At 40.2% G+C, this 13288-nt stretch overlaps 1 protein-coding gene across 1 annotated transcript; it reads left to right on the forward strand.

The window, feature by feature from the left end:
* The first annotated feature begins 1080 nt into the window (after positions 1 to 1080).
* Positions 1081 to 12361, forward strand: drg1 (developmentally regulated GTP binding protein 1). The gene is made up of 9 exons (XM_023337720.1): positions 1081 to 1239; positions 2372 to 2495; positions 2625 to 2800; positions 2895 to 2964; positions 8644 to 8813; positions 9430 to 9560; positions 10357 to 10524; positions 10646 to 10768; positions 12042 to 12361. Exons 1-9 carry the CDS (start codon positions 1201 to 1203, stop codon positions 12139 to 12141), a joined length of 1101 nt encoding a protein of 366 aa, XP_023193488.1. The 5' UTR covers positions 1081 to 1200; the 3' UTR covers positions 12142 to 12361.
* The last annotated feature ends 927 nt before the right edge of the window (positions 12362 to 13288 follow it).

The raw sequence follows: 13288 nt of genomic DNA on the forward strand, positions 1-13288 counted from the left end.
AACAGGATTCAAAGCACACCTGTAAGTCAACTTGTATGGACACAAAATAAAGATTTTTGAGTAGCCTAGTCAAAGTCTGAACCTAAATCTGCATCAGATGCTGTGGCATGACCTTAAATAGGACATTTCTCCAGGTAAGCTTTCCAATGTGGTAGAATAAAAATGTTTCTGCTCAGGAACAGTGAGCCAAACATGTACGAAGATATACAAGACTTGTTGCCAGGCATCAAAAATTAAATTTTAATTTATCAACTGTACTTACGTATAATTTTTATCAAGTCCAGAGAACTCCACAGCACTTTATACACTACATTCAGTCATTCACACGCTGATGGTAGTAATCTACATTGCAGCTACCCTGAGGAAGCCTGATCAGACGTGAAGCTGCTACACAATCAGCACAATCAGGCCCTCTAACTACAACCAGCAGGCACAACAACTGACATGGGTGGAGCAGGTATTTAAACCAGCAACTTACCTCCTTCCTCAGCACCACCTGTCTCCTGGACCACTGTCATCCCAATCAATTGTCACAGGGGTCACATTGTTTGCATGTCTGAGGAGCTATTATTCGAAGATCAGTTCAGCCTTGGAGCAGTCTTATAGAAATAAGTTTTGATTTAAGATCTTTCTTGCATTGTCCTAAAAAGTGCTGCAATTCAAATGAAATAGAATAGAATAGAATAGAATAGAATAGAATAGAATAGAATAGAATAGAATAGAATAGAATATACTTTATTGATCCCCAAGGGGAACTTGCTTATTTGTTGAAAGCTACTCCATCTTCGGTAATAAATACAACGTTTGTAATATATATATATATATATATATATATATATATATATATATATATATATATATATATATATATATATATATATATATATATATATATGATTGATTGATTGATTGATTGATTGATTGATTGATTGATTGATTGATTGATTGATTGATTGATTGATTGAAATAAATTAATAATGAAACAGATTATTCCTATCTAGTGAAGCAGAGTCTTGTCAGCCAAAACGCCGGGTAACGCGCTCCTTGCTCCTTTGATATCGCGAGATTTGCTGTTAATTCTCGTACAGCGGCAGTTCTGTGGCGTGTGCTTGCTAAAACGGCTAAACGTTGCCAAATCATTTGTAAAATTTCTACAAATAATTTCATTGACGTTAATTGCGAACTGGATACATAGTCATAATGAGTATACTCGCCAAGATAGCGGAGATAGAAAATGAGGTAAGATAAACATTACCAGATGGGAGTGTTTGAGTTAGTCACGTTTTAGCTAACAGTTAGCTGTTAGCAGTAGCTGAAATATTCTAATACCAATAGTTTTTAGCCGCCCGGCTTTTTCACGGTTATCGCTTTTACGTATAGATTTTTATAATTGTATTTTACTTACAGATATACTATGAATTGAACACTGCAGTACTACCAATATTGTTATTGTAACAACTCCCTGTTCAACTAGCACCCAAAATAAATGACATAATGTTAAAGAAAAAACAACATTAAAGGCCACAAGTCTGATGTTGGAGAAAACAGACTCTCTGCTAGTAGTATTAATTATACATATGAACTATTTTAGAGATAATGACTGCATTGGTCATTATGCAGTCATTCATTTTTGGTTTTTTACGAAACAAAAAATGAATGACGATAAAATGTGTCAAATAAGTGCATAATATAATTCCTGACTAAATAATGTTTTAATGTAAACCTTTTATTGACTGTTTTTCAGTATTTATGTTTTTATTTATGATTTGATTCATTTGAGGTTACTGTATATGCTATTAATATCTAATACATGTGTTTTTAGCAGAACAATTTTGTTTAAGCGTAAGCTGCAGGTTTTATACTCACAAAATGTGAATGTTATATTTATTTCTTGTTTGAGCTGTGATACAAATGTCTTGTCTTTAATCCTCAAGAAGTTTGGTATTCTACAAAAAAAATTTCAAATTTGATCACTGTTGTTTTAGGTCTGAAAAAAAGTTGCAAGTGTTGTAATGTTATTTTCTATCTGCTGAACCTGCTGTGGTCAACTAAATATACAGTATATGCTATGCATATTTGCTAGAAAACCTTTACCCTGTTCTAACATAGACATACATTTCCTACTGTATTAGTTTTATGTTAAAAAATTGTAAATGAGTTTTCTACTGCTTAAAATTTGTTGTTTTTTCTTCATTTTAGAAATAAAATACAAAAATGTACACAGAACGTTATATTTTCAGATGAAATCATTATGAAGTAGTGAATCAGATGTTCTGATAAATTACTCAGTGTTACTTTTTTGGTACATAACAAATGTCCTTTTGATGATGATTGCTGTTCAAATACCAACTAGTGTCACTTCTTCCTGTAGATGGCCAGGACGCAGAAGAACAAGGCCACAGCTCACCACTTGGGTCTGCTCAAAGCACGTCTAGCAAAGCTGAGGAGGGAGCTGATCACACCAAAAGGAGGCAGTGGGGGTGCAACAGGGGAAGGTAATATCTCAATACTGTGGATTTAGTCCAAGTATTGCTCTAATCTTGGTTTATTTCCTTCTGAGTACAGGTACTCTCCTATAAAACATAAAAATATAGTTAATATTTTGATGTTTCTCTAACTTTCAGGCTTTGACGTTGCAAAAACCGGTGATGCCAGAGTGGGTTTTGTTGGTTTCCCGTCCGTAGGAAAGTCCACGCTGCTCAGTAACCTTGCGGGTGTGTACTCAGAAGTTGCAGCGTACGAGTTCACCACCCTTACAACAGTGCCTGGAGTCATTCGGTATAAAGGTGCCAAAATTCAGGTACTAAAATATACTCTTTCTTTACCATCTGGGAAAATATGCAGAAGCCTGGTTGAGTAAAAAGATATGTCCCTTTTAAATGATTTCTTCTTAGCTTTTGGATCTACCTGGAATCATTGAGGGAGCCAAGGATGGCAAGGGCAGAGGCAGGCAGGTCATTGCAGGTACTGTTGGGATTATTGATATTTGTTGAAAATCTTAAAAAAAAACATCCGAATATTATTTTTGCAAATAGAGTTTCCCTAGGTTTGTGTTAATGCATGCAAATTGTTAGAAATATTAGCAGGGTTCTTGTACAGGCTGGAAAAGTATGAAAATTTAACTGAAGATTTTCCAGGTCTGGATAAATATGACAAAAGAAAGTATAGTGTGTAGTGTGAAAAAAATATATATTTCAGGACTTGATTCTCTCTGCCCTTTATGGAAATCTGTCATATAGAATGTGTTTTTATACCGAAAGATGATCCTTTGTTAGCTTGGTTTATTGATTCACGTTATACCTCCGTAACTGTGCTGCATTTAATAATAGTCATTAGGACGAACTCTAGCAAACACTGAACTGTGACATCTGTTTAACACTAGTAAAGAAATATAAGAAACAACTGTTGTTTTTATATTTAGGCCCGAGCAGCAAAGCGCTGCGAAGGCCTATTGTATCTGTACTGTTTCTTATTAGGCCCGAGCAGCAAAGCGCTGCGAAGGCCTATTGTATCTGTACTGTTTATTATTATTATTACGATTCTTCCCACCTCTTCGTGTGCCTTTTTGGGGGCTTTATCATATTCAAAAACTCACCAAACTTGGCGGTGGCGACTAGAAAATTTAAAAATTTTGAATTTTAAGGTTGTCGCAAAAATCGCAAAAAAAATTGCTGAACGGCGGCAACTAGCAATTTTCTGTTGACACAATGGTATGAACGTACTTCATCGTAGAGACATGAAATTTGGTACACTTGTAGAGCTCACCAAAAGACTCAGAACTTACATTGAATGTTATAAGCCAACTATCACAGAAAGTCGGCCATTTTGTATTGAACGTCCATTTTTTACCTCGAGTTTGACGTTTACAGCCTTCGTATTTGATCGAACTCCTCCTAGGGATTTCGATTGATCGACTTCAAACTCGGTCAGTCTGATCATAAGGCATGTTTGATTTAAAGTTATCAAATTGGTGAGTTTTGGAGCATGCTGAAGGGGGGTTAGCAGGGGTCAAAGTTCACCTACTCGCCATGAAACACGAAACTCTTATATTTCCTATATAAAAACACATAGAGGGACCAAACTTTCACTGATTGATCGTCATCGGGTGTCCTAAAATACCCTGTGGTGAAATGATGACATCACTTAGGCCACGCCCCCTGAGAACAGGAAGTGTCATGTTTTACTGTGAACGGTCGCTATCTTAGCCCTTTGACCTCATCAACATGAAACTGTGTCCAGAGACAGAAGACATGTTGGTGTGTTGAGGATTCCAACCCCGACCGGCTTTGACATAGCAGGTGGGCGTGGCGGCGTGGCGAAGTGACCTGTAACGCCGTTGCCATACGTTTGGCTCTGAATTCCACAATTTCGGGCCCAGCTGCTCCAAACTCACTAGGATGGATCCTTATCCACCCACCGACAGGAATTCATAACAAAATTTGGTGGGCGTGGCCTAATTTCTCTATAGCGACCCCTAGAGTATTTTAAATGAACAGCCCCAAGCCATGCTTTATCCTAGAATTACGAAACTTGGTACATATGTGTATCTTGTCGGGACGTACAAAAAAGTCTCTTAGAGCCATGCTCTAAACCCAACAGGAAGTCGGCCATTTTGTATTGAAGGTCCATTGTGGACCTCGAGTTTGACGTTTACAGCCTTTGCATTTGATCGAACTCCTCCTAGGGATTTCGGTTGATCGGCTTCAAACTCGGTCAGTCTGATCATAAGGCATGTCTGATTTAAAGTTATCAAATTGGTGACTGTATGAGCTTGCTGAAGGGGGGTTACCAGGGGTCAAAGTTCACCTACTCGCCATGAAACACCAAACTCTTATATATCCTGCACAGAAACTCACAGAGACACCAAACTTTCAGTTATTGATCATCAATAGGTGTCCTAAAATACCCTGTGGTGAAATTATGACATCGCTTAGGCGACGCCCCCTGAGAACAGGAAGTGTCATGTTTTACTGTGAACGGTCGCTATCTTAGCCCTTTGACCTAATCAACATGAAACTGTGTGCAGAGACAGAAGACATGTTGGTGTGTTGTGGATTCAAGCCCTGACCGGCTGCGATGAAGCAGCTGTGTGCGGCGGCATGGCGAAGTGACCTGTAACGCCGATGCCATACGTTTGCTTCTAGATTCCACATGTTTCGACCGAGCTGCACTAAACTTGGCTTGAGTGATGCTGGTGTGATACCTGAAAATTCTATGTCATCAGATTATGACGTCATCTAAGCCCCGCCCCCTCAGAACAGGAAGTGCTATTTTTTTCCTTGGAAACATTCATCTATGGCTCTCTTGACCTAATCAAGGTGATTCTGTGTTGGATGACAGATAGGAAGTTGGTCTCGCTTGCTTTAAAGTCCCAACAGTTTTCAATGGCGGCAACGCCGTTCGTATACGTTTGCCTCTACCTTCCACATATTTTGACCGAGCTGCATCAAACTTGGCCTGAGTGATCCTGGAGGCTTGCCCGTCAATCCTACGTCATCACATTATGACGTCATCTAAGCCCCGCCCCCTCGGAACCGGAAGTGCCGTTTTTTTCCTTGGAAAGCTCTGTTTATGGCTCTCTTGACCTAATCAAGGTGATTCTGTGTTGGATGACAGATAGGACGTTGGTCTCGCTTGCTTTAAAGTGCCAAGAGTTTTCAATGGCGGCAACGCCGTTCGTATACGTTTGCCTCTACATTCCACATATTTTGACCGAGCCGCATCAAACTTGGCCTGAGTGATCCTGGTGGGAGGCCCGTCGATCCTACGTCATCATATTATGACGTCATCTAAGCCCCGCCCCCTCGGAACAGGAAGTGCCGTTTTTTTCCTTGGAAAGCTCGCCCTAAACCATGCGAGAGCTCCTGCGGTGGCCGGAACCCCCGCGGTGGCCAATAGGCCGGAGCGGCGCTTGCTGCGAGGGCCGCCCGAGGCTGCTTGCAGCTTTAATTATTATTCTTCTTACGATTCTGCCCCCCTCTTCGGGCGCCTTTTTGGGGGCTTTATCATATTCAAAAACTCACCAAACTTGGCGGAAGCGACTAGGCGGTTTAAAAATTTTGAATTTTAAGGTCGCCGCAAAAATCGCAAAAAAAATTGCTCAACGGCGGCAACTAGCAATTTTCAACAGACCCATTGCTATTCACTTACTTCATCGTAGAGACTTGAAATTCGGTACAGTTGTAGAGCGCACTAAGACGCTCAGAATTTACAAGTAATGTCATAGTGCAAGTATCACAGGAAGTCGGCCATTTTGTATTGAAGGTCCATTTTTTACCTCGAGTTTGACGTTTACAGCCTTCGCATTTGATCGAACTCCTCCTAGGGATTTCGATTGATCGGCTTCAAACTCGGTCAGTCTGATCATAAGGCATGTCTGATTTAAAGTTATCAAATTGGGGAGTTTTGGAGCATGTTGAAGGGGGGTTACCAGGGGTCAAAGTTCACCTACACGCCATGAAACAAAAACCTCTTATATTTCATATACAAAAACACATAGAGGGACCAAACTTTCAGTGATTGATCGGCATCGGGTGTCCTATAATACCCTGCAGTGAAATTTTTTTTTTACGTAGGCCACGCCCCCTGAGAGCCGGAAGTGTAATGTTTTACTGTGAACGGTTGCTATCTTAGCCCTTTGACCTAATCAACATGAAACTGTGTCCAGAGACAGAAGACATGTTGGTGTGTTGTGGATTCCAACCCCGACCGGCTGCGATGAAGCAGGTGGGCGTGGCGGCGTTGCGAACGCCATCGAATTTCGTTTGGCTCTGAATTCCACAGTTTCGGGGAGAGCTGCTCCAAACTCACTAGGATGGATCCTTATACACCCGCCAACAGGAATCCATAGCGAAATTTGGTGGGCGTGGCCTAATTTCTCTACATCTCCCCCTAGAATATTTTAAAAAATCAGCCCCAAGCCATGCTTTATCCTAGAATTACGAAACTTGGTACACATGTGTATCTTGTCAGGACGTACAAAAAAGTCTCTTGGAGCCATGCTCTAAACCCAACAGGAAGTCGGCCATTTTGGATTGAAGGTCCATTTTGGACCTCGAGTTTGACGTTTACAGCCTTTGCATTTGATCGAACTCCTCCTAGGGATTTCGATTGATCGGCTTCAAACTCGGTCAGTCTGATCATAAGGCATGTCTGATTTAAAGTTATCAAATTGGTGACTGTATGAGCTTGCTGAAGGGGGGTTACCAGGGGTCAAAGTTCAGCTACTCGCCATGAAACACGAAACTCTTATATTTCCTATACAAAAACACAGAGAGGGACCAAACTTTCATTGATTGATCGTCATCGGGTGTCCTAAAATACCCTGTGGTGAAATTATTTTTTTAAGTAGGCCACGCCCCCTGAGAACAGGAAGTGTCATGTTTTACTGTGAACGGTCGCTATCTTAGCCCTTTGACCTAATCAACATGAAACTGTGTCCAGAGACAGAAGACATGTTGGTGTGTTGTGGATCCAAGCCCTGACCGGCTGCGATGAAGCAGCTGGGTGTGGCGGCGTGGCGAAGTGACCTGTAACGCCGATGCCATACGTTTGCTTCTAGATTCCACATGTTTCGACCGAGCTGCACCAAACTTGGCCTGACTCATCCTGGTGTGATACCTGACAATGCTATGTCATCATATTATGACGTCATCTAAGCCCCGCCCCCTCAGAATGAATTAGAGAGATCTTCTGTGTAATTACATAATAAACAGTCCATGTTCGTTGTTTGTAGGGCAATGCTGCCCTCTGCTGCCCACTGAAATAGTTTCATTATTTCAGTAATTCGACACCAGAGGGCAGCATTGCCCTACGGAATGACAGTTCACTGTTGTAATGGAGGAAAAAATTAAATAATTTGTAATTCTAACACAAAAACTCACAGAGACACCAAACGTTCAGTGATTGATCATAATCGAGTGTCCAATAATATCCAATGGTCAAATGATGACATCACTTAGGCCACGCCCCCTGAGAACAGGAAGTGCTATTTTTTTACTTGGAAAGCTCTGTTTATGGCTCTCTTGACCTAATCAAGATGATTCGGATGATAAACTCTGTCAATGCTCGCTGCTGGCTGAACCGTGTGGGCGTGGCCAAATGGCGAATATCAGTCCCTCGCCATATACATACGTTTGGCTCTTATTCAGGCATAGATCATCCAATTGGCGCCAAACTGGATATGTATGACCTTTGTTCACCTCTAAAGAGCCCGACGGGTTTGAAATGTAATTTGGCTCCACTGCGCCCCCTAAGTTAATACATGGGCTGTATCTCCTCGACGCATCGACCGATCTGCGCCAGATTTTTTGACAGTCGTCGGGGAGCGCTGCCGAACGCATTCACGCGTGTCGCCTGGTGGACGGGCGGGGAAAATGCGCGACAGCTTCTGCGGTGGCTGGCGGGCGGCGGTGCTGAAAACTGCGGCGGAGCTTCTGCGGTGGGGAGTTGGCTGCGGCTCTGGAAATTGTGCGAGACCTTCTGCGGTGGCTGGAACCCCCGCGGTGGCCAATAGGCCGGAGCGGCGCTTGCTGCGAGGGCCGCCCGAGGCTGCTTGCAGCTTTAATTTTAATTGTATCCACCGAAGACATAAACTGTATTCCCTACAGCACAAACAGTTTTTTTCCTCTCTCCCTTTCTCAGTGGCTCGAACTTGCAATCTAATCCTGATAGTACTTGATGTGTTAAAGCCTCTTCTTCATAAGAAGCTAATAGAACATGAGCTGGAGGGCTTTGGCATCCGACTTAACAAGCAACCGCCCAACATTGGTTTCAAGAAGAAGGACAAAGGAGGCATCAACTTTACTGCTACAGTACGTCTCTCACTGCACTGCAGGACTTCTTATATAGAACTGACGATGGTTGCATTATGACATGTTCCTGTTTTTAAAAAACGATTCCAACAAGAATCTACTTCAACTTGATATGTATTTCTGGCTCACTAACAAATAGAGTAACAGTAAGATAAAGTCAAGTTTCCAGAACAGACCCAATTCTACATTGTAAATGTTGATGCTGAATGACAACATATTATACATGAGGGGAGTATTGTCATAAATGCTTAAAGATTGTCTGCATAAAACAGTTACTAAAATATGTAGTAAAACATTTAGCAGAGCAAAAAAAAATGGTTAAATAAACTTGATAAAAGAAAGTAATTTACCATATGAAATGGGTCACCAGAATAATAACAAGGAGTCAAAATGTCATGCAATAATATACTTAACAGGAATCATTTTTAAAAGTCAGTACAAAACAATTTATAAAATTAGATCAGGTAATAAATACCGGAATAAGTAGAAGTTTGGGGAAATTATTTTACCCAGTTTTTTGGGGTTTATTTGCTTCTCCTGCTGACAAAAAGTATTCATCAGTGCAAATTTAAAATGTTTTTATTCTGCGTCTTTTCTTTTTCATCTGTGTCGTCAGTGTGCACAAAATGAGCTAGATTTCGAAACCGTTAAGAGCATCCTGGCCGAGTATAAGATCCACAACGCCGACATCACCTTGCGCAGCGACGTCACGGCTGATGACCTCATCGATGTGGTGGAGGGAAATCGGTAAGCTGCTGAAGCGGGCTCTCCGTCGTTTGTCTCTCTGGGTGTGGCTTGTTGCTCTCTGAAATCAAATGTCCACTGATATGTCTACAGCAGTGCAGCTGCACCTAAACCTCTGTGTTAGAGCTTTGCTCTCTTTAAAAGCTGGTTTCCGAGAAAGGATTATGTGACAAATGTTGAATTAAACACATCTGTAGTAGGCACAGAAATTACAGCAGTCAGTCTGTGTTTCAGTTATCTCATCTGCGTATTTGATCTTTTGGGGGGCAGGAGGGCTAAATGTGAGAGTTTCTAGGAGAAGAGGCTGCAATAATTATAACACAATTATCACAGTGTTCCCAAACAGCTAATTTAAAGAACATGTCTTAAAATAAGGAAAACTAAACCTTTTTAATTTACTGCTCAATATTCTAACTTCAAAAGCTGTGGTGGGCCTGAAACATATAGTCACTAGTATATGTAAAACTTAATGAACTAAAGCAATGCTGCAAATGAGAGCGGAATCAAGTATCTGCACAGCAATGTAAGAGAACAATAAGTTGGTATTTTTAAAAGAGGAGCTGCACACTGCGCTTTTCCATTTTAGTTTGGCTTCATTGAATTAGCAGTGACACATGGCGATGTGTTGCATCTTGCGGTTTGCTAAAAATAAATGTCACGTTAAACTCTGCTTCAAGTCGTGACTTAAGTGGAAGGCAGAATGCAGTTAGTAAAGACAGACTTTTTTTTTCTCCTTTCACATTTGGTCAAATTTAATGTCAGAGGCAAGTACTTACTGACTCCAATCATTTCTCATCAGGGTCTACATCCCGTGCATATACGTGCTCAACAAAATCGACCAGATCTCCATCGAAGAGCTGGACATCATCTACAAGGTGCCCCACTGCGTCCCAATCTCTGCCCACCACCGCTGGAACTTTGATGACCTGCTGGAGAAGATGTGGGACTACCTGAAGCTTGTTCGCATGTAAGGGGGGATTGATTTGTTCTGTTTGTATTTCTCTGGGGATTCTGATTGAAGTGGGCAAAATGAAATATTTGCATATTGACGAGTTAAAATCTAATTGGGATAATGTGCTCACTTACAGCTACACCAAACCCAAAGGCCAACTTCCTGATTACACGTCTCCTGTTGTACTCCCTGACGGACGAACTTCGGTCGAGGATTTCTGCTTAAAGATTCACAAAAATCTCATCAAAGAATTCAAGTAGTAAGTACTTCACAGGTTACTCCAGGTTTAACACTTAGTTTAGTGTGTTTCATAGATTTTAGGGGATTTTTATGAAGATCGCAAATTTCAGAAGCAATGGATATGTCATAAGCTAAAAAGAAGTTATTGCAGTAAATGACTGAACACATCATTAGAGGCATTACCTTCTATTTATTGCATACTATAGACTAGAAAGACTGTGCTCTAATGAAATCCTAATGAGAAAATTTAAATAAAAGGAAACACCCAAGGATATGTATACTAATTGTACTATAAAAGAAAATATTTATGAATGGCAAATTTAATTTAAAAATATGTTTGGGTTTAGATTAACAGATATAGTTGCAATTAAACACTAAATTGAAACAGTAAATAATCTTAGTGTATATATAATTCAAAACATAAGCTTGAAGTGAAGTAAACAAACAGATCTTAAAATCTAGAACTGTAAATAAAAAACATCTGTGAACATTGATGTGACAATTGCCTCTTTCTATTTAAGAGGAATTTTATCCTTCACAGTTTAGAGCGGTCATATTAGTGCTGCCTGAGTCAGCCTGAGATCTGGCATCTGTACAATAGCACAGTTAGATTAATGATGGTCCTGCAGATGCATTTTACATGCAGAGCAGTTTTAAGATTTGCACGTTATCCAAGGCAATAGCCGCGCTCTTCATCGAACTCTACATGCTGCACTGCATTTGTACACGTTCTGTTCACTCTGCTCTATCATCAAGACTGTGCAGGTGTCTGTAAAGTAAATAAAATTAAATTGTACAACTCCTGCAGGACTCATCACCCACTTGGGGATATTTTGCTGCACTTATTCACTCTTTGCTAAAACTCACGTTAATGTTCAGATTTGTAATATTTTAAAGATAAAACTCAGATATGAGTATTTGGATTATCCCTGGGTTTTCAAAAGGGTTTTTTTCAGACCCTGCATTCCTAATTTAAATTGTAAAAAAATCTTAATAACTGGTATTTTTCTGGACATTACAGGATGTGTGAGTTTAGTTTTGTACCTTACAGTATATTTTACCCACATCTTCTAATGGGTGAGGCAGAGCCATCAATCACTCCCTGTGTTAGTGCTTTAGAGCATTAAACGTCCTCAAGGGAGATGATTGGTCAAACTGTGACACATGCAGTTAGAGGGATTTTCTGTCTTTACCTAAATGCTTTTTTGCCATGTTAGCCACTCTATAGTAAATTGATAATTTTAGCCAAGAATAAATGGTTTTCTTCTTTTTTTTTCTTCTTCTAATTCCAGCGCGCTGGTGTGGGGCTCCTCTGTGAAACACAACCCCCAGAAAGTGGGGAAGGACCATGTTATGGAAGATGAAGATGTTATCCAGTTGGTGAAAAAGTGAACTGGGTTTCGAATCACCGCATGGCTCAGCAAATATCACCAGATGTCAATTAAAACACCTCTGTCATGTGGTCAAGTGGTTTGCTGTGGTGTTGTAATAGTGACATCAATGCGACACATTTGGAAGTACCTAACACCATAAATAGTTCATATTGAATGTTGGTTAAGGCTTGCATTAACATCCCGAAGCTGTACAATAAAAATATAAATGTACAATTGAATTTGTCTTATTTCTTGTTCCACTGTTCATTTTGCACATGTTTGCACGAGCTGCATGTAATTTGAGACTAAAACGTTTCTGCAGTGTGACGTTGAAGAACTCGTGTCACTGCGAACATTTCAGTCTGGCTGAAGAGGAGGTAAAATAAAAAAAACCTTGTTTGAAAGCAAAAGTGATTTATGTGACATTGATGATGAAGCCAGTTATTCAGACTGCTGGGCCCATTCCTCCCCCACCCACTTCTGTGGGGTACGGCCACTCAGGTTAATGAGTTCGTTCGCTCAAATGTGTTCTGGGGGTCATCAGATGCAAGTTGTTTGCAAGTAACAAAACTCCAGAGAGCAAAAATAAAGCTTTTATTATCAGCCATGGGCTCTGGTAGAGACTGCTGTTAGTATGCTGCATGCACCAGTGGAGGGTGGAGGAGCCATGTTGTTTCTGCAGATACAAGTCGGTGAATAAAGCCGATTGCTTTAGTGCGTGCAAAGGCAAGCAAATATCAGTTATCTTTCTTGTTTTCTATTTCAACAAATTCAACTTTGCTGTGTATATAGAAATCCAAATTGTGATGAATTTATATATTCTAGCACTGAATTTAGTGTTTTTACCATTGCATTTTATTTTTCTCTTATTTGTTTTAACTGCTTTAAGTAATGCAGATTTCTGTAACTACGTGGTCCTGAATAAATAAATGAAGACAAATACAGTAAAAGAATGGAGCTTTTTAAAGATGAAATCTTAAAATCAGAGCAAAGCAAATCCCTCTTTTATTATAAAGCAACGTATCTTGTGATTTATCAGGGGATGTACAAACTTGGCGAAACTTCTCGTGGAGAATAATGTATCAAACAAAAGCTATTTGAAGTACATTTGCAGCCCTGATTTATCTCTACTCACTAGAAGTGTGAAATATTTAGTTTTCTGGAAA

This window comes from Xiphophorus maculatus, chromosome 8 (genome assembly GCF_002775205.1).
Source record: "Xiphophorus maculatus strain JP 163 A chromosome 8, X_maculatus-5.0-male, whole genome shotgun sequence".
NCBI classification, from domain to species: domain Eukaryota; kingdom Metazoa; phylum Chordata; class Actinopteri; order Cyprinodontiformes; family Poeciliidae; genus Xiphophorus; species Xiphophorus maculatus.